Source organism: Stegostoma tigrinum, chromosome 8 (assembly GCF_030684315.1).
Source record: "Stegostoma tigrinum isolate sSteTig4 chromosome 8, sSteTig4.hap1, whole genome shotgun sequence".
Lineage (NCBI taxonomy): Eukaryota > Metazoa > Chordata > Chondrichthyes > Orectolobiformes > Stegostomatidae > Stegostoma > Stegostoma tigrinum.
The window spans coordinates 62335524-62357806 of NC_081361.1; the positions used below are offsets into that span (position 1 = coordinate 62335524).

At 40.0% G+C, this 22283-nt stretch overlaps 1 protein-coding gene across 6 annotated transcripts in view; it reads right to left on the reverse strand.

Annotated features, from left to right (window-relative positions):
• The window catches only part of faf1 (Fas (TNFRSF6) associated factor 1), a 394938-nt gene that overhangs the window by 106242 nt on the left and 266413 nt on the right, over positions 1 to 22283 (reverse strand). For all 6 annotated transcript variants that reach the window (XM_059647930.1, XM_059647931.1, XM_059647929.1 and 3 more), the window contains one exon: positions 15287 to 15441. In XM_059647930.1, coding sequence (XP_059503913.1) covers positions 15287 to 15441 — 155 coding nt within the window. The remainder of the gene's footprint in view (positions 1 to 15286; positions 15442 to 22283) is intronic.

The following is a 22283-nucleotide window of genomic DNA, read 5'->3' on the forward strand; positions in this document are numbered from 1 at the left end:
AATGTTGCCAAAACAAAACTTAAACCAATCCAGAGCTGTCAGTCAAATGTTCCACATCCCATGCGTATTGAAGGAGATGCCCTGGAATATGTTGAGCAATCGCCTTAGCAACTGCCTCTTTCAAAATATAACCACAGAAAATGAGACCCAACACCACATCAGCCATGCCAGGCTAAGCTTCGACCAACTACAACAGCAAGTGTTTGACAACAATAGAAGTCTGAATGTACAAAATGGGCTGCCGTCACAATGTTGTTCTACTTCAGTGAAAGCAATAGTGTGCATCACCCACACACAAGAGTTAGATGAAGTCCATTAGCAATTCATACATTATTTATTTATTTACATAAGATATGGGCAATGCTGACTCAGCCAACATTTACTGTCCATTGCTAACAGGCTTTGAGAAGATGAAGCCTCCAGGTAAAATAAGAGGTCTACAGATCAAATCTTAGCAGTCTTCCTGAAGCCACCTCCAAAAAGCATTTGGGCAAAATTCCAAAATCAACTATGACAGATAAGATTTTGCGCCCAGTTCACCAAAAACATCTACTCCCTCCAGGTCTGTTTCTTAACTCAAAAACTGCTAGTGTTCTAAGGGAAAACAAAGGCAACACTCAAAGACACATTGGAGTGTTCCATGAAGTGGAGCATAATTCCATGTGAAGCGAGTAGAAGCTCATCAGACCTTGGATTGCAGGGCTACTTTATGAGGAGCAATTGAGGATACTGGGCCTATATCCTCTAGAGTCTAAAAGAACCTAAGATAATTTCCATGAAACTTGCAAAGTTCTTAAAAGGTAGCTGCATAAAGGATTCTTCTCCAAGCTGGGGATGTGGAATCAAGGGTCACAGTTTCAGAATAAAGGATAAACCCTTTAGGACTGAGATGAGGAGAACATTTTTTTTCTGCAAAGGGCTGTGAATCTTGGGAATTCACTCCTCCTCCTCATCTCCCTTGAGGGCTGTCAAAATTCAGTTGGCAAGTAAGTATAGGGTAGAGATCAAATAGCTTCCTGATACTAATAACATGAAGAGATATGCGGATGATGAGGAAAAGTGGCGTTGAAATAACTGATCTGACATGATCTAGCTTGGTGGCACAGGTTCGAGAGATCGAATGGCCCAATCATGTGTTCCTATAATGGAGATTAATGGCTGTGTGGAACTTGCTACCAATCGTTCAAAATGGTAGCGACTTGTCTATCAAGCAACATGTTTTGAGTCAAAAATCCTTAACTATGCAAAGGAGGAAAGCAGTACATGCATGCTAAATATTAAGAATAAATATTAAGAACACTAGAATATTTAGATAGATATAACTGATCCTCTAACAAATGATACAATCAAAGCTTTGTACTCCTGCCTACTGCCAGTTCTACTTAGAACAAAGAAAATTACAGCACAAGAACAGGCCCTACAGCCTTCCAAGCCTGGGCTAATCCAGATCCTCTATCAAAACCTATCGTCTATTTTTCAAGGATCTGTATCCCTCTGCTCCCTGCCCATTCACGTATCTGTCCAGATACATCTTAAATGACGCTATCATGTCCACCTCTACCACCTCTGCTGGCAATGTGTTCCAGGCACCCACCACCCTCTGTGTAAAGAACTTTCCCCGCATATCTCCCTTAAACTTTTCCCACCTAACCTTGAAATGGGGGGAAAAGCTTCTTGCCATCCACCTTGTCTATGCCTGTCATGATTGTATAGACCTCAATCAGGTCCCCCCTCAACCACTGCCTTTCTAACATAAATAATCCTAATCTACTCAACCTTTCTTCATAGCTAGCACCCTCCACACCAGGTAACATCCTGGTGAACCTCCTCTGTACCTTCTCCAAAGCGTCCACATCCTTTTGGTCATGTGGCGACCAGAACTGCACGCAGTATTCCAAATGTGGTTGAACCAAAGTCCCATACAACTGTAAGATGACCTGCCAACTCTTGTACTCAATACCGTGTCTGATGAATGAAAGTATGCTGTATGCCTTCTTGACTACTTTATCAGCCTGAGTTGCCACCTTCAGGGTACAATGGACCGGAACACCCAGATCTCTCTGAGCATCAATTTCCCCCAGGGCTTTTCCATTTATGAGATAGTTCGCTCTTGAACTGGATCTTCCAAAATGCATCACTTAGTTTGCCTGGATTGAACGCCATCTGCCATTTCTCCGCCCAACTCACCAATTTATCTATATTCTGCTGCATTCTCTGACAGTCCCCCTCTCAATCTGCTACTCCAACTATCTTAGTGTCATCTGCAAACTTGTTAATCAGACCATCTATACCTTCCTCCAGATCATTTATGTATATAACAAACAACAGTGGTCCCACCACGGGTCCCTATAGAACACCACTGGCCACACTTCTCCGTTTTGGGAAACTCCCTTCCACTACAACTCTGTCTCCTGTTACCCAGCCAGTTTTTTATCCATCTAACTAGTACACCCTGGACCCCATGCGACTTCACTTTTTCTATCAGCTTATCATAGGGAATCTTATCAAACGCCTTACTGAAGTCCATGCATGTGATACCTACAGCCCTTCCCTCATCTATCAACTTAGACACTTCCTCAAAGAATTCTATGAAGTTGGTAAGACATGACCTTCCCTGCACAAAGCCATGCTGTCAATCACTAATAAGCCCATTTTCTTCCAAATGTAAATAGATTCTATCCCTCAGTATCTTCTCCAGCAGCCTCCCCAGACACTCACGTCAGGCTCACCAGTCTATAATTACCTGGATTATCCTTGCTACCCTTCTTAACACAAGGGGACAACATTAGCAATTCTCCAGTCCTCTGGGACCTCACCCATGCTCAAGGACGCTGCACAGATATCTGTTAAAGCCCCAGCTATTTCCTCACTTCCCTCAGTAACCTGGGATAGATCCTATCCAAACCTGGGACTTGTCTGTCCTAATGCCTTTTAGAATACCCAACACTTCCCCTCTCTTTATGCTGACTTGACCTAAAGTAATCAAACATCTATCCCTCACCTCAACATCTGTCACGTCCCTCTCCTCAGTGAAGACCGACGCAAAGTAGTCATTAAGAATCTCACTCATTTTCTCTGTTGCCCCGCATAACTTCCCTCCTTTGTCTTTGAGTAGGCCAACCCTTCCTCTGGTTACCCTTTTGCTCTTTACATATGAATAAAAGGCTTTGGGATTTTCCATAACCCTGTTTGCTAAAGATATTTCATTAGCCCTTTTAGCCCTCTTAATTCCTCATTTCAGATTGGTCCCACTTTCCTGATATTCTTCTAAAGCTTCGTCTGTTTTCAGTCGCCTAGACCTTATGTGTGCTTCCTTTTTCCTCTGCTTAGTAGTGGACAATTGAAAAGTCAAGAAGAGGAGGGTACACAAACATTCCCATGCTCAGTGACAGGGGAAGAATTGCACATAAGTACAAAGTCAAGGTTGAGTTTGCAATGCTCTTGAGCCATAACTGCCAAATGGCTGACCCATCTCAGTCTATTCCTAAGGTTCTCTGTGTCACAGTTGTTAGTCTGACAAGAAAAATAATTTAGTCCATCTGATATCAAGAAATAGTTAGGTGCACACTAGATACCGCAGAGGCTTAGAACTCTAGCATCAACTGGTTTTAGTTTGTGTAAGAAACGCCTTAGAACTAGCCACATGTCTAGTTTTTCAGTAAACTGACATTTACTGAAGTGGAAAATCAGCCAAGCATTTCCTATCCATAAAAATCCAATCTGACCAATTAATACCTTATCGATACTCAATCATTAGTGAAGCAATGTAAAGTGCTGTTAAGTGTGCCACTTGATAGCACTTTCTCACCAATAATCTGGATTTTTCTCTCCACTGATCCTGCAAGTCCAGGGTATTTCCAGTATTATCCATTTTTATTTCAGATTTCCAGATCCACAGAGTTTTTTGATAGTTTAAAACTTGAAAATTGCTGAAAAGAGACACACGCTGAAGCTTTTCATCTTAAACTCAACAAAATGGTACTTACAACTACCTTTTGAAGGACAATTTGGAATGGGCCCAAAATACTAGTATTGGTCAGAACATCCAGATACCATGTATAAACTTTAACAAATAATGATCGCACTTTGCAGTTAGGGATATTACATCCAACATAATTCTGTGCTTCAAAATTTTTTTAAAGTAGAAAAACAGACACAGTATAATTCAAGCAACAGTTTTTGGCACACAGAACTGAGCTGGTTATATACAATATTTAGGTTTGGAATTATTTCCTGGCTTTTCATTTGAATTGCATCTTTTTTAAAATAATTCCTGATTAGTACTTGAACTATATATTCACTTTCATTGTTTTGATTGCCTTGTACATGAAGCATGGAGGGAATATATTTGTCAGTCCACCACCTCTCAAACAATTACCTGACAAGGTCTAGTGGTGTTATTCTACTCAGACAAATACCTTTTATCCTAACTTCTTGTGTTACTAGGAAATCATTTACAAGTGCACCAAACAATACTGTAGTAATTATGAATAGTTGACAAGGAGGAGTGAACAATGAACAAGTCCATTTGAAACCTTACACTAATGAAGTCATTAGATGCTGCCCTTTCTATGGTTCTTTACAACTTCTGAAGTTACAGGAATACACTAGCTCATTTGTAAGGATACCACTAAAGAATAAGTGCTGTTGGCAGAAAGCAGATCTAGTGTTAAACCATGCTGCAAATTGATCTAGACATATCAAAAGCTGTGGAGAAAAGGAGAAAATGAGAATGTCCAACATAATCCAACAGTAATAGGAGCCCAAAAAAACCAGGAAGAAACAGTGGGAAAGTGACAAAGGCTCCAGATGTTGTGGAATCTTAATCTTTTGTAAACTAGTTTGTAAAGGACTCTATTGGGGGAGCCCTAAATAAGGCTGATACTTTAACTACCTCTTTCTAAACACACTATGCACAGACAGAACGTTTAGATGACTACTCTACTGGAAAACAGTTCAGATCATGTGCCCCTCCGTCCCTTTCCACAGAACAACAATTAAACTCCATCTGTTTCCTAACTACCTACAGCGAAATCCCTATTCAGCAGGCTAAGCAGCAGGACAACATGAAACTTTGGAAGCTATGTCCTGCACTGAAGCCCACACCTGTAGTGGATTTGTAAATGGGTCAAATGGGACCAGCACGGTCAACTGCTCTCCAACCAGGCGTGCATCATTCAAAGCCCTGTTTGTGCCAAGGGTCAGCAGCTGTGAATATGGTTAATTACTTGATGATTAGGAATGACAGGTGAGGAAAACCTGCTGCTGAAAGGTGCCAGGGCTACTTAGCACTCTCGGCTGCTTGGCAGATGTAGGAGGGAGGGAGGGACAAAAGTCCCAATTTGCACCCTGTGTTGATCTGCAGTTATACATATCTTATAAATACATCAACATGTTGAATTTCAACATTTTATGTATTTGTTAAATATATTAATATTTATTAGATGCAGGTGAATTTACATCTGCCAATAACAAACTGTTGTCACAGACAAAATCTAAGCAGTTTCTCAAAGAACAATCAAAAAAATAATTAAAGGTTACTGGTTGTCATTTTGTCGAGTAAATTTCCAACACCACTTGTCAATAACAAATACATTACAAACTTGCTACTTAGAAAAAAATTTGAACTGGCAATTGAAGAGCAAAACAAAACTCCAGGCAATAAATTCTATTTGAGGAATGCAGATGATTGAAAAGAATATTCTTACTGGGCCAAATTCAGTAACAAGGCAGAGTTCAATAATGTCCAATTGGAACAGACAAGATTAATTACCAAATGAAAAAAGGAATGAATAAACTTTACACCTGTGATGTCTCATCAAGAATTAAACTGTCACACTTAAAATTAATTTTCACAGTTTAGAAATATTTTAGAATAATTCCTGTAATCAAACTCCTCTTGAGGAACTATTACAAAAGAACCATTTGCTTTATATCAGTTAAAGTAATGGAAAACAATGTGATACAATATTACAAAATTCTGACCAATTTTCAACAATACCAAATAACCAAACTGAGTTCAAATTTCAAAATTCAGTATAACAGGCAATACCTTAAGACAACTTGATCCTCTCACCTCTTTTTCTTATCATCCCACTGTAAATAAAGGGTTAATAGATTGATTTGAAGTGTGGCAATTGAACAGGTAACAATAAAAACCAAAGAACTGTGGATGCCTTAAATCTGGAACAAAAACAGAAGTTGCTGGAAAAGCTCAGCAGGTCAGGCAGCATCTGAGAAGAAAAAAATCACAGTTAATGTTTTGGGTCCAGTGACCCTTCATCAGAACCACAAAGTCTACAGTAACAGTCAGCTGCCTTCTTCTACAAATTCCTTTGCTGAAATGAAAAAAAGTCACTCGAGACTCTGAAAGGGATGAAATCTCAACCAGTGAGTGAAGTCTTTAACATTGGTGTGCAAACAATTTTATGTCAACATCAAGTAATTGAAAGGAAAAGAAAGAAAATAACTTACTGAAAACTGTTGCCCAGTTATTAAACCATGTTTCCCTGATTTTTTTTTTTCCCCCTTTTTCACTCTTAATATCCATGTCTTGTCCGTCTTTGTATGACTGTCTGAATGTGAGATGGTGAATTTAGGACGGGATGAACGTACCGCCAAGTTAGATTTTCATTTCCCCAATTTCCAAAGATAATTAGTTCATGATAAACAGTTATTTTTTTTGTTAAGAACAGCAATGCTGAGCGTTTCCTTTTCATTTGAATTAGTGCCGGTAGCATACAGCAAAAGATTGAAATTTAATGAAATAGCCTTTGATTTGATTTATGGTTCTTGATTTGATTTGTTTATTGTCATACTTGTGTACTTAAGTACAGCAAAAAGATTTGTTTATGAGCAGTATAGGAAGGTCAGAGCAAATAAGGACATACAGACTATAGGGTAGGAAAAAAACCTACAGGCAGACAGGTTACATTGCCCCAAACTGCACTCGGCAAGATCAATACTAGCAAGATTGGCATTATTTGAAGTTAGAGAGCCCATTCAGCAGTCTAATAATGCTGGGAAAAAAGCTGTTCCTGAATCTGCTGCTGCGTGTTCAAGATTCTGCAGCTTCTGCCAAATGGAAGAGGTTGGTAACAGCATTACCAGGTTGTGATGGGTCTTTGATGACATTGGCAAACCTTTTCACAGCAACAAGCCATGTAAATGGAATCCATGGATGGAAGGTTGCCTTCCGCGATGGTCGGTGCATACATACAATGTCCTGTAGTTTCTTATGGCCTCGGCCTGGTGCATCTGTGGAAATGGGTGATAGCTGGACAAACCCAAAATTCTTAAACCTTTCAAATTCAAAGTAATTTTGAGAAGTGGATACCAGCATCAGGAACTGAAACTACACATGAAGCTCTCGAAAAGATCATTCTCTTGGAAGAAGTTATAAATTCACTATCTTTTAAAGTAAGAACCAATGTTGAAGACTAAACAAGACTAACTGGTTGCTCTGTCACCTCCATAAACTCAAGGAGGATAGAGGACGGGAGAATAATAGAAGGCAAGTAACGAGGGTAAAGAAAGGACTGCTAGGAATGTCACAATATCCTCCATGGATTAGAATGAAAATGTTGAGGGTGGAGACGAAAACTGAAGGCTGAAATGTTCCACTGTAATAAAGTGGGATCCTCAGTTCAGAACGCTGGAATTGTGGGGACAGCCCATAGGACTTGTTGTGGTTCATAAAAATGAGTCTAAAAAGCTAACTCAGAATGAGAAGACTACAGGTCCAACTGTAGCATTAACTACAGGAAGGTAGGGGTAAGAACTGTCACAACTGTTCTTGAGATGAATAGGCTCGATGAGAGTCTCAAAAGGATTTTGTCAAAAGACAATTTTGGGAACATCCTGCATTCACCCTGTTTAATCCTGCTAATGTTTTATTGGTTTCTAAATCCCACTCGTTCTTCCAAACTCTCGTGAATATAATCCTAACCAATCCAGTCTCTCTTCATACATCGTTTCTGCCATCCCCGCTATCAGTCTGATCAATTTCTTTGCAATTTCTCAAACCAGAACATCTGTCCTCAGAAAAGGAGACCAAAATTGCACACAATACTCAACATGTGGTCTCACCAAGGTCTTGTACAACTGCAACAAGACATTCCCTCTTGCAGTGCATGAATCCTCCCACCGTGAAGGCCAACAAACCATTTGCCTTCCTCACTGCTCATTGCACCTCCACTTTCAGTGACTGGTGTACAACACCACCCAGGTGTCTTGCACCTCACCCTTTCCCTATCTGTTGCCATTTAGTTAATAGTCTTTCTAAATGTTTCAGCTACCAAAGTGGATAACCTTACATTTATTCTTATGGTATGTCAGCTGCAATGCACTTACCCACTCACTCAACTTGTTTCAATCACACTAAAGCATTTCTTCAACCTTCTCACAGTTCCTTTTCCCAACCAGTTTTGTGTTGTCTGCAAATGTTTAGATATTGTATTTAGTTCCCTCATCTAAATCATTAAAAATTTTCTGAATAGCTGGGGTCCAAGGAATTATCTTCAAGTCTAGTCTCTATGTCTAAGTCTAAGATTAGCGTCGTATTAGTCACTACATTGTCTCTCAGAAAAAGACCCTTTATTCTTAGTCTTTGTTTACTGTCTGCCAAATAGTTCTCTTGCAAGTCAGTATACTATTCCTAACCACATGTGCATGAATTTTACTTGCTAATCTCTTACGTAGGACCTTATTGAAATCCTTCTGAAAGTCGAAGTAAACCACATCCATTGGCTTCCCCATATCAACTCTACTCATTACATCCACAAAAACCTCCAGCAGATTTATCAAGTGTTATTTCCATTTTGAAAATCCATGCTTTTTTCTTAAATCCCTGACTCTGCCCAATCCTGTCACTGTTCTGCATGTGCTCTGCTACTCTGTTAATTATTTATAATGAACTCTAGATTTTCCCCTCTTCTGATGTCAGGCTATAATTCCCTGGTTTTTCTCCACCCACCTTTTTTCAAAAATAGATGGTTACATTACCTGGTTTGCAATCCCAGAGGAAATTTTCCACAGTCTGTACAATCTTGAAAGATGACAAACAATGCATCCACCATTTCTAGGGTCACTTTTTCAAGTACTCTGGGATTTAGATTATTCAGCCCTGGGGATTTATCAGCCTTTTATTCCATCAAATTCCCTACTAATATGGATTTCCGTCACTTTCTCCTTCTAACTAGACCCCTGAATTCCTAAACATTTTAGGTCATTATTTGTGTCCTCTTTTGTGAAGACAGAACCAAATCATGTATTTAATTGTTGTGTCATCTCTTCGTTCCCAATTAGAACTTTTCCCATTTCTAGCTGTAAGGGACCTATATTCGTCTTCATCCATCCTTTTCTCTTCACATATCTACAGAAGCTTTTACAATAATTTTGCATGACCACTGCAAAGTGATACTCTCTTCTCCTTCTTAATCACTCCCTTTGTTCTCCTTTGTTTCAATGTAGACTGCTGCCAATACTCAGATCTGCTCCTTTTTTGGGGCTAGTTTGTATGCCCCTTCCTTAGATCTGACACTATTTATTTAACTCTCGTCAGCCATGGCCAGCCAGTCTTCCTATCCTACTTTTGTCAAACAGGTATGAACAATTGTTGCAGTTTCTCCACGCCCTCTTGAAACGTTTGCCATTGGCTATCCACCTTCATTCCTTTAAGTAATGTTCTCAAGTTTATCATACCCAGGTTGCACCTCATAGAATTATAGTTTCTAACATATAAATTCAAGACCTGACTCTCAAAATCAACTACATCATTTTCCATCTGGATTCCATCGCGTTTTGGAAACTTTTCCCAAAGGGCCCTCACACAGCAAGATTGCCAATTATTTCTTTATCAGTCTAGGATGACCTACTTGGTTTCCAGATGTATTGATCCAAAAGTGATGCCATACACACTCCAGGAATTTCTCCTCTACTGTATTGTTACTGATATGATTTGTCCAATCCATATGTAGAAGAACGTCACCTGTAATCATGGCTGTGTCTTCATCCCTGACGTCGCTAATTTCCTGTTTAATGCCTTTCCCAATGTTACCACTACAGTTTGGGGGTCTTAATACAATCTCCAATCGAGTTTTCTGCCCTGTGGTGTTTATAAGCTTTGCTCATAAAAGCTCCACCTCATCGGAGCTAATATCCTTCTTCATTATTGAGTTAATTTCCTCTAAAACCAGTAATGCTACCCCCTACTTCCATTCCCTTTTTATCTGTCTTTCCTAAAAACTGAATATCCTTTGATATTCAGTTCCCATTGCTGGTCAAGTTGCAATCACATCTCATTAACCTCAACTACATCAAACCCATTTATATTGCTTTGCACGATTAATTCATCCACTTTACTCAATCTTTTCACGCTTATGGTAATTTCAGGAATATTGGGGCTACCTTTCCAGCAGCCTACTTCTGAGTCACGACAGATTGTAATCACCTGCTTAATGATTAACAAAAGGGGAGGCAATGGCCGAGTGGTATTGTCGCTGGACTGTTAATCTAGCAACCCAGGTAATGACCTGGGTTTGAATTCCGCCACAGCAGATGGTGGAATTTAAATTTAATGATGACCATGAATCCATGCCAAATGTCAGAAAAACCCATCTGGTTCACTGATGTCCTTTAGAGAAGGAAATTGCCATCTTTACTGGTCTGGCCTACTTATGAGTCTAGACCCACAGCAATGTGGTTGACTCATTACTGCCCTCCGGGCAATTAGGGATGGGCAATAAATGCTGGCCTAGCCAGCAATGCCCTCGTCCCATGAATGAATAAAGAAAAAAATAAAAATGGAAACTGAATCCCTTGTGGCTCAAGGTCAAAGCTTCAGAGGAACTTGGAAGAGGTTAGGCCCCGAGACAATACAGTGTGCCAACATGTGAATATGGTATTCACGAACCAAACTCTCAGATTTGGGCAAACATCTTCAGTGTTGTATGCATATCTTAGGAGAATTAGTGGATGAAGGACTAAGCCTTGCCAAAAAATCTGTGATGCTGGGGACTATGGAAGAGGCTGAGATGGATCACTCACTCAGCACTTGTGTGCAGGTTAGGTTGGTTAGCCACAGCAAAAATCCTAATACTGATGATGGGTATATTTATGGAGCTTCTCTTGAGCCTGATCTGCCACTCAATAAGATCATGGCTGATTGTAATCTCAAATCCACTTTCCCAACTACCACTGATAACCGTTCATACCCTTGCTTAATAATGGCCTATCTGACTTAAGGACTTTGCTTCCACTACCTTTTCTTAGCAGGAGAGTTTTAAAGGACTCAACCCTCAGAAAAAATGTTGGCTAATCTCTTTTTACATGAGTAACCCCCAATATTTGAGTCTTTCACAAGAGGAACCAGCTAACCTGTAAAATTGCTTCAGAATTTTATATCTTTTAATCTAAAATAATTTTAAAGATGAAGACTCGTACTCTTCTAAACTCAATGAATACAAGTCTAGTCTGTTTAAATTTTCATCATAAGATACCACAGCCATTCCAGCATGAGTCTAGTGAACTGTCTCTGAACAGTTTCTGACACATTTACATTCTTCCTTAAGTGGCCAACAGACAAACATCTAAATTCACAACAAATGATTCTCAAATATATTTTTGGACAAAAACATTCTTTTTATAATGAATTTATTTCATTTACTTTCTGCTTTAATCCAGTTTAATTAGTTTTTTTTATTATTATATGATTTCTCCTAATCATCTCTACATCCTGTGATTACTAGCAGGTTCTGATGATACATCTGCAAGGTAATTAGGCTTATCTAAAAAGGAAAAAAAATGTGCAAGATACATGAAGACGACAGGAGAATGGCATTATGTGAAATAGAACTTCAGAGGACCAACACAGATACGATATGACCAATGACTTCCTTCTATGATCTCTTTCACTCTCAAGATTAGAATCTACACCTAGAACTATCTCTGCAATGTTTGCTAATACTCTGAACATTTCGTGATCAGTGGCAAAGGCAACATTTGTAAAACCAGTCTGCATTTTCATTGTTTGTTGAAAGATTAAACATTTCATGCGATGGTCTTGTTTATTTCTTGAGCCAAAATAAAGAGACTTACTGCTGATTTGACTTGGCACTTCTTTTCAAGAAATGTTTTGATTTTGTTATTGTTCATGTACAAAGAACATTCCGGTGGCTCACTTAAGGGTAGCAATCAGGATTTACCATTTGCTCAAAACATTCTTTCCACATTGTTGCACCACAATATTCACATACTTCTCACCTACCACCAATATCATATTCTAAGTCTGACTCATTATTATGATGAGAATCATAGATGAAAGCTGACTCATCCTTCTTACATTCTGTCACTCTCTAAAAACTTCTTGTTTCTTGCTGTAGACTCTTTGTTTTCTCTCTCTGCATACTGTCTGCCATTTTCTCAACAAAGTAATATTGACTAGTGTCTCAGAACATAACATGAAACAAATAATCTATGACAAAAAGCAAATATATAAAGAAAGAAAATCAAGGGCTGCTGATGCAAATTTGTCAAATTCTTTCTTGGAATGTACGGTTAAGGTTGGTTAAATAATGCCTGAGTTTAAGATGGCAGCAGGAATAGAGTATACTACAGTCCACATGGGATCTCCTGCGAGAGGACCAAAGCACTGCACATCACTTCATGTTATGCCCCGAGGCAAAATGTAATAACATTATTAACTGCAGATCTCACCACATTACTATGTTTTGCTTTAACATACCACTTGCCTTGAGAACTGGACATTGGCACTTCTCAACATGGAAGTCAGAACAAGAACCTGATGACATCAGCTCACCAACTTGTTCCAAAGGACCTCACCTGGATTCTGGCAATTATCATTCATGCTGCAGCTGGGACATGGATCCGTGGACAAGCAAGGCTGCATGCCCTGACTGTTTGTTTGCTCTATTTGTGCTCACTCACTGTCTTTTCTTTTTGCATCTTGCCCCTCAGCCAGAGATGTCAGGATCACAGTACCGCGATGTTGTCCTGCTTTTTAGCACAGTTGCAAAGCCAGGAATCTTTTCACAGCTGTCAGCTTTCTTCAGTCGAGTCAAAGGAAATACAGACTTTGGTGAGAGTGTCCTGGCACAGTACGTCAATAGCAGCCTCTGATATCAGTCCAAGAGTTTGGGCACAGTCAGCAAGCCGCTCAGTCAGGTCAGGCAGCTCACACTGTTTTTCATTCGTTGTGCCTTGCTGCAGACTGCTTTCTTTTTGAAATGTGAGAGAGACCACTATTAATGGAGATGAAAGTAGGTGGCACTGGTGTAACCATTGAGGCACATGGGGAAATGTCCCAAGCAAGTGAACAGGCGCGCAGAGGTTAGTGCTTTGATGGTTGAGATGGGTGGTAGACAGTGAGGGAAACTTTTGCAGGCAAAATTTTGTGGCAGCACATGTGTCTTGGCAGGAGGTTTGTGCTGTAGCACCAGAGTCAATGTGGGCGATTGCAAAAAGATTACTTTGGCAACAATGAGAAGGTCATTGACCCTCTTCTCTCATCATACCACTTTTTCTTCCTGATGGCTGAGACTGCACTGACCCAGGACGGCATGGTCTCGTGTCGTGGATTCCACCACTGGCAGAAGAGGACTTCTCATCTCTGCAGCACCCTGTATACCTTCAAAGAGGGGTGTTAATCTCCTAGCCTGTCATGTCTGGAGAAAATGCTAGGAATTGCAGTCAGTTAGCTCCGGCCTGAAGGCGCTTGTCTGGGTGCACAATTGCCTTTTAAAGATTGCTTCACTACTAAGGATACTGGTCCATTCCAGATAGAATGGCGACAGAACCGGACTGGAGAGGAACGATAGGGATGGGTGAGGTAGTTAGTAAGGCATGTTTGGTAAGCTGTGGTGAGAAAATTTGCTCACCTTCACAGGGAGAAAGCCTCTTTGATAGCCAATGAAACTGACACTTACCATGAGGAAAAGTGAGATTCATCCCATTGCATCCCAAGGCTTACATAATCTATTTCCTCATCATACTCACTAACTAACTGTTCTTAAAGTAATTTGCAAACTAACTTTGCTCAGTTCACCAGTGATTATGTTTGTAAGGCTTTGATAGATATGTTTAAAAGAGAAACTTCAAACATATTATTTTGCTTAATTGGCTCTCTTATTCGCTTGAGGGAAAAAAGGGAAAGAAGTTTTTTTCTAAGCTTTAGGGTTTTAAAAAAAAATTACAATCAGTACGATAATACCTGGCAGAAGTTTATACCATTATGCTTTGGAAGAGTTTAAGCACTACCCACTAACGTTTAAAAATCTTACTGTTTGTTTATTTACACTGCATGGCCTACTAACATCACAATTTTCTTATTAATCTGTCATCTAAACTTCCCGTTATAATCAAAAACATGGACAGAGCATCACCACTGCATAATCTGGCTACTTGCTCCTACAACAGCTGAGGATAATTGCTAATTCTTTTTCCAACTGTCATTTTTCCTTCAGTACCTGAAATTGATCATGATTGAAAGAAATAAATAAAAACAGTACAAGTTAATCAAACATATTTTCTGGACGACATAGAAAATCCAGCTTTCTTCCCTTTCAGACTGTTCCATTATACCCAGAACATACAACAGTTCTGATCACTTTGATGAGGGAGTGGGGGGGAAGACTTCATTAATTCAGACATAAACATGGAAAGTGCTAGAGAAACTCAGCATATCTGGCAGTGTCTGTGGAGAGAGAAACAGAGTTTATGCTATATGTTCAATATGACTGTTACAATCTCAAAAGTCATACTGGACTCAATATGTTAACTCTGCTTCTCTCTCTACAGATACTGTTTAATCCAAGTTTCCCCAGGGCTTGGTTTTTAGTTCAGATTTCCAGTGTTCACAATTACTTGCTTTTGTTTCCATTAATTTAGGTTGGGCTGAGGAAGGCAAAGCCTTAGGAACATGCTGGCTAAATGTTAATATCCTGCATGGTAGGGTTAATGGAACTCTTCATCAGGGGTTCAAAATCACAAGCCCTAGCGATATTAGTAACACTGCTAACAAAAATTCTATATCAGCAATTATTAAATAAGATTCTCACATATAAAACTGATATATTAAAATATCCTCTCAATAAAATAGGGCAGCACTTCGATTGCACAATATTCACCTTCAGGTTAACTTTCCCTTCATGGTAACTCAACATCAGATCACACCACATTTAGAAAATGTCTTTTTCTGCTCATATGGATTTAATAATAATAAATAGTAATCTCCAATTACAAAGTAAATTTAGAGAATAAAATTGAGTACCTTGCTCTGTTGGATTCCCTTGTCATGTCCCATGCCCAAGTGATAAAATTTTGACTGAGGTAGGAGACAATAGATTCAGCACACAGCAGTTGGGAACAGAACACATTTGTTAGAACACTGTCATCATGATGGAGGTAGATGGCAAGCAGCTTTCTCTGATTAAGGAAAAAAGCACAGATTAGTGATTTCAAAATTGTGAATACTTTACTCTTTACTACATCCTTCATTATACAGAACACACTGCTTAGAACTCTTTCACTTAGAAAAACCCTAGAATGCATTCGCTGTAATGGAAATTTTCACATAACTCCCAGATGGTCCCATATTGTACAGGAAGCTTTATACATTTTATCCTTACGAACTAATGCAGATAAAGTCTCATCATTCTCAAAAATAATGGAGCATAGATAAATAAAGCACATTTTGGCTATTCACAACACAACATTTCTTCTGAAATTAAAGTTTGCGCAATTAATTTTAATGTTTTAACAGCTCTATAATTTCTATACCTTGGAATTTTATATCTTCAACATAAATTTGTCAAAGGAGGTGCAACATTTAAGCATTTGCTCCTTTGAAGTGTCTTGGTTCTTAGGCTGTGATAAAGCAAACAGATATTTTGATTTATTTTACGCAGCGAAGAGCTTTGTTCAATTTCTGATGCTAATGGGACATTAATTTTTTATTCTATTATGGAATGGCGAGAAATGTATAATTTGTTTGCCCAGAAATGTTGTGCTTAAATTTGGAGTGTGCTTGGATCAAGGTCTTTATGAACTGCAGACAAAAGCTGTTAATTAGCAAATCTTTACATCATAACCTGTTTAAATGATTCATTTATTAGTTTAATGTCAACAAAAATAGAAAACAATGCGAATTTTATGCAAAATAGATTTGACTTCTAACATATGCTGCAGTATCTAGATAAAATCTGGCAAGCAAGTGGATGTGGTATAAATGTACTTTAAACTAAATGAGATAAACAGCATATAAGTTCTTCGATTCAAAATTGTGCATCACTACTCAGACAACATACCATACATAAGAACATAAGAAACCGTAGTAGAGAAGGCAATTCAACCCTTCACGTCTGCCCTGCCATTCAACAAGATCACATCTGATTTTCCCAGGCTCAATTCCTCTTTCAAGCAGCTCATTATGGTCCTGAACTCTGAATTTTCAAAAGTCTGTCTGTTTCCTCTTTAGATACTTTCAATGATCTAGCCTCCACAACTCTCTTATGTACAGACATTCACCATCATCTGGAAGAAGAAATTCCTACACATCTCGGTTTCAAATGAGTGGCCCTTTATCCTGTAACTATGTTCCCGCGTTTGAAACTCCCCCATTGATGGAAATATCTTCCCAAATACCTACTTGGTTAAGCCCTCTCAAAAACCTGGATGTTTTAATAAGATCACTTCTCAAATTCTTCTAAACTCTGATGAATGAAGGTCTCGTTAGTGTAGGTTCCTCCATAAGAATATAAGAAATAGAGCAGGATGGGTAATTCAGCCCTTGAGCCTGTTCTGCCATATAATACAGGGCTGATCTCACCTCGGCCTCAACTCCACCTTCCTGCCTGCATTCCACAACCCTTCGATCTGTCACTCATGAAAAATCTGTCTACCTCTACTTTAAACTTACTCAACGCCCTGGTATCCACCACACTCTGGGGTGGTGAATTCCAACTTCACAACCCTTTGACAGAAGTAGCTCCTCCTCATCTGTCCTTTAAATCTGCTACCAGAGATGTTCGCTGATGATTCCACAAGGTTGAGCACCATTTGCAACTCCTCAGAATATGGAAGCAGTCCATGTTTAACGCAACAAGATTTGGAGACTATTCAGGCTTGAGCTGACAGATGACAAATAACGTTTGCACCACACAAATGTTAAGCACTGACAATCTCCAGCAAGGGACCATCTAAACACAGTCCCTTGACATTCAATGGTGTTACCATCACTAAATCCGCCACTATCAACACCCTGAGGGATACCATTGACCAGAAACTCAACTGAACTCGCTTTACAAACAAAACGGCTGCAAGGGCAGATCAGAGGCTAGGACTCCGGCAACGAGTAACTCAACTCCTGACTCTCCAAAGCCTGTCTATCATCTCCAGGGTACAAGTCAGGAGTGTGATGGAATATTCTCCACTGGCCTGGATGACTGCAGCTTGAATAACACTTGAAGCTTGACACCATCCAGGACAAAGCAGCATACTTGACAGTCACCACATTCGCAAACATCCACTCCCTCCACCACCAACACTCAATAGCAGCAGCGTGTATGATCTACAAGGTGCAATGCAGAAATTCAAAGATCCTCAGACAGTGTATTCCAAATATACAATCACTTGCATCTCGAAAGACAAGGTCAGACACATGGGAACAACACGACCTGCAAGTTTCCGTCCAAGCCACTCACCATCCTGCCATGGAAATATATTATTGTTCCTTCACCGTCATTGGGTCAAAATGCTGGAATTCTCTCCCTACCAGCATTGTGGGTCAACCCACAGCAGGTGGACTACAGCAGCTCAAGATGACAACTCACTACCACTGACTCAAGGGCAACTGGGGGTGGGCAACAAACATTGGTCAGCTAGCAACACCCCTGTACCATGGACGAATGGCTAAAAAAACTTGGTCTTCCTCATATTAAAGGCCGGGCAGGCTTTTCCCTCTTGTAGGATTAGATTCTTGACAAAGGTAGGGTTTCAAGGTCTCTGCTGTCCTGCTAATGATTAAATACTTTTGTACTGCAAGGAATAATCTTTTGAGAAAATGAGTCATGTGCTTCTCTGCTTGTAAAAGTGAATATCAGGGTATCTTTGGGTGGGAACAGAATCCTTCTGGTGCACCATTACCTACCCATTTGGCATTCTTGCATTTAGTCTCCTCCTGTACCTCAGAAAAGCTCAGGAAAGAAGGATTTCAGATGGCAAAATGTGGTGTTATTGATACTGTAGCAAAATGGATCACAGCAGCTGTCATAATGCTTGCTGTGGTAAGTCAGAAACACAGCAAAGCAAAGTCAATTAGAAATGTAATGGAAATTGCTCTATGGCTCTGGATACCAGAAATGCAAGATTAGGGACAGCATGTGACTTCAGGTTCTCTGCCTGTTTCTCTGACTCACCCAAATTACACATGTCTGTCTGGAAACCTGAGCGAAACAACTTCTATAAATACAATTGGCTTTACAAAAGGTTTAAAATATTGTTAGTGGATATTCTTAGGACAAGAGAGGGACCACTTGGAGTTTTTTGCTGCAAAACTCCTTTCAATCATTACTAAAGATGATACAAATACAACCACATATAGAAAATTCACACATGAGTCTGAATACTGTAAAAAAAACCTCAGGACAAAGCCAAAGATTTAACAAGTATTTTTCAAGGTATATCACAGGGGTGATACGCTAGAACAGTGGTTAGCATTGTTGCCTCTCAGTGCCAGAGACCCGGGTTCAACTTTAGCCTTGAGCAACTGTTTGTGTGGTGTTTTCACATTGTCTCTGCGTCTGAGTGGGTTTCCACCAAGTGCTCTGGTTTCCTCCCATAATCCAAAGATGTGCAGGTTAGGTGGATTGGCCATGGTAAAAATTGCCCTGTAGTGTCTGCATGCGTGCAGGTTAGGTCGGTGGTCATGGTAAAAACCCTATGCAAGGTTACAGGATGGATGGAGTTTGGGTGGGATGCTCTTCAGAGGGTTGGGTAGACTTGAGGGGCCAAATAGCCTCTTTTTGCACTGTAGGGATTGTTTGTCTGATTCTATGATCCTAAAACTGTGACCTCTCATTCTAGATTGCTCCACGAAAAACATCCTCTCAATATTTACTCAAACAGATCTCCTCTGCTTCTTCTGAACTAGACAGTGCATATGAGACAAACTCCATATCTCTGAGTTCAATCTGGTGAGGTCCTCTGAACTGCTTCCAATGTAATTGCATCCCTCCTCAAGAAAGAGGATCAAAATTGTACACAATACTCCAGGTGCAGTCTCACTAATGCCCTGTACAGTTCCAACACTTCCCTAATTTTATACTCCATACAGCACCACAATTGACTTTGTACAGCAGAGAGCGCTGAAGTCTAGGCAAGTGGTAATGGTAGGGGACTGCACAGTCAGGGGCACAAGTAAGTATTTCTGTGGCCGTGAGCAATAGTGTGTTGCTTCCCTAGTTACAGGGTCGAAGATATCTCTCAGTGACATCCTGAAAAGGGAGGGGGAGGAGCCAGAGGTCGTGATCCATGTTAGTATGAATCACATAGGCAGGAACAGAGGTGAGGTCCTGCGAAGAGAATTGAGAGAGTTAGGTAGAAATTGAAAAGCGGGACATCTAGTTTTAAGTATCTAGTTTAACTGTCAAGATAGTTGTATATAAGGATAAAAGCGGACTTTAGGTTAAAGTGCTAAATTGTGGGAAGGCTAATTCCAACAGTATTAGACAAGAACTGGAGAAATTAGACGGCTTCATCAGATGAAGGGTCTAGGCCCGAAACATCAGCTTTTGTGCTCCTAAGATGCTGCTTGGCCTGTTGTGTTCATCCAGCTCCACACTTTGTTATCTTGCATGTACACAATGCCTTTCACATTGAGAGTATTGCAGAGTTTTTAAACTATTGAAATACAATTCATAGAATCATACAGCACTGGAGGAGACCATTCAAATCATCATGCCTAGCCCAACTTACCTAATGAACCCCCTTTCCTTGCTCTTAGCCAATAGCCCTACAAATTTGTTTTTATCAAGCATAGTCCAAAAACTGCAATAACATAAGGAAACATAGCAACCAATTTTCAATGAGCAAGGAACCACAAACATCTGAGAGACAAATGACCAGACACACTGTACAACGGAATCAACTTTGAACATCCAAGAACTCAAAAGTAGGCATCGATGAAGCCTACAGTGGCAGCAGAATTATATTCACCCACAATTTCTAATATTATCACGCAGAAAATTCCCCACTCTAGAATTATCATCAAGCAGAGAAATCAACCTTGGTTCAATGAGAATATGGGAGCATCATCAGGCATTCCTTAAAACAAGGTGTCAACCAGTTAAACCACAACAAACACAACTTGCATGCCAAGGAACTTAACCAGCGCATGATAAACCCAGCAAAGCAGTCCCACTCTGATCAGATCAAATCTAAACTCTACTGTTCTGATACGTCCAATCGTGAATGGTAACAGACTCTTAAAACACTAACCTAAAGAAGAAGCTCCACATGTGGCCATATCATTAATTTTGCAGCAGGTCAGAATGTCAATGTCAAATTCAGGACTGGAGCATTGGCAACAACATGCAGCCAGAAGTGCCAAGTGTATGATCAAGATTAGCTTCATTTTGATTTCCCCAGTGTCACAAATGGCAGGCAAAAGAGCTCAACATCAAACAGGTGTTGAAACGGACTGTCCTTAATATTGAGGCAATTTGACAATGTGACATCAAGGAGTCATGTCAGAATTGAAGTCAATGGGAATGGAGGAAAATTCTTCACTGCGGTCATATCTAGCACAATGGAAAATGGCTCTGATTATTGGAGATCAATCATCTCAGTCCCAAGACATTGCTGCAGGAGTTCCTCACAGCATTGTCCTGAGCCCAACCATATGTAGCTGCTTCATCAAGACCTTGTCTTTTTTTTGTTCTTCATTCACCAGATTTGGGCATTACTGGTTAAACTAGCATTTACTGCCAATCCCTAATTACTCAAAGGGCAGTTAAGAGTCTGCGACACTGCTGAGAGTCTGGACCAGGTTAGGATGGCAGTTTTTTTTCCCCTCAAGTAAGCGAACAAGAAGGGTTTTATCCAACAATCTACAATACTTTCATGGTCATCATCTTAATTTCAGATCATTTTTTCAAATTCCACCATCTGCCAGCAATAATACCACTGGACCATCAACTACCTGGGCCAATACAGTCAGAAGAAGTGGAGCTGTTCACTGATGATTCCATAATCAGCACTAGCACTTTCCCAATTCCTCAGATTCAGAAGCAGCCCTGGTCCATATGCAAGGCATAGACAACATTCAGGTTTAGACTGATAAATGGAAAGCAACATTCAGTGCCAGGCAAATGACCAATTCAAACAGCAGAGATCCCAGCTACTACTACTTTACAACACTGACATTACCATCACGAAATCCCCTAATTTGGAGTTACCATTGACCAGAAAAAGAACTGGACCAACCAAATAAATGCTGTGGCCACTAGGTTTGGAATTCTGTGGTAAGTAATTCAGCTCTGACTTCCAAATGCCTGGCTGCCATCCAGAAGGCACAAATCAGAAGTGAGATGGAATACTCTTCATTTACCTGGATAGGTGCAGTTTCAAGAACAGTTAAGAATATTGCAGCACACTTGGTTGGCACCTCATTCACAACCTTAAATATATATTCAGAGTCATAAAGCTGTACAGCATGCAAACAGACCCTTCACTGCAACTTGGCCACATCGACTAGATATCCTAAATTAATCTAGTCCTATTTGCCAGCATTTGGCCCATGTCCATCCAAACCTTTCCTATTCATATTCCTGTCCAGATGCCTTTTAAAATGTTGTTATTGTACCACCTCCACCACTTCCTCTGGCAGCCCGTTCTCCCTCTGACACCAAAGCACAACTGCAGCAGTGAATTATCTACAAGTTGCACAACAACTCACCAAAGTCCTTTTCATAATACCTTTCAAATGGGCAATCCTTAACACAGAAAAGGCCAAAAGCAACAGGTTCACAGAAACATCCACTCATTTCAAATACTCTCCAAGCCACACAACATCTTGACTTGGAATTATACCACTGTTTCTTTATTGTTGTTGGGTCAAAGTAGTGGATCCCCCCCCTCCCTCCAACAACACCAGTGTGCCTTCACCACATGACTTGCAGCAGTTCAGGAAAGTAGCTCACCACCTTCTCAAAGGAAGCCAGTAATGTTGGCACCCATATTTTATGAAAGAATTTTAGACATCTACAATA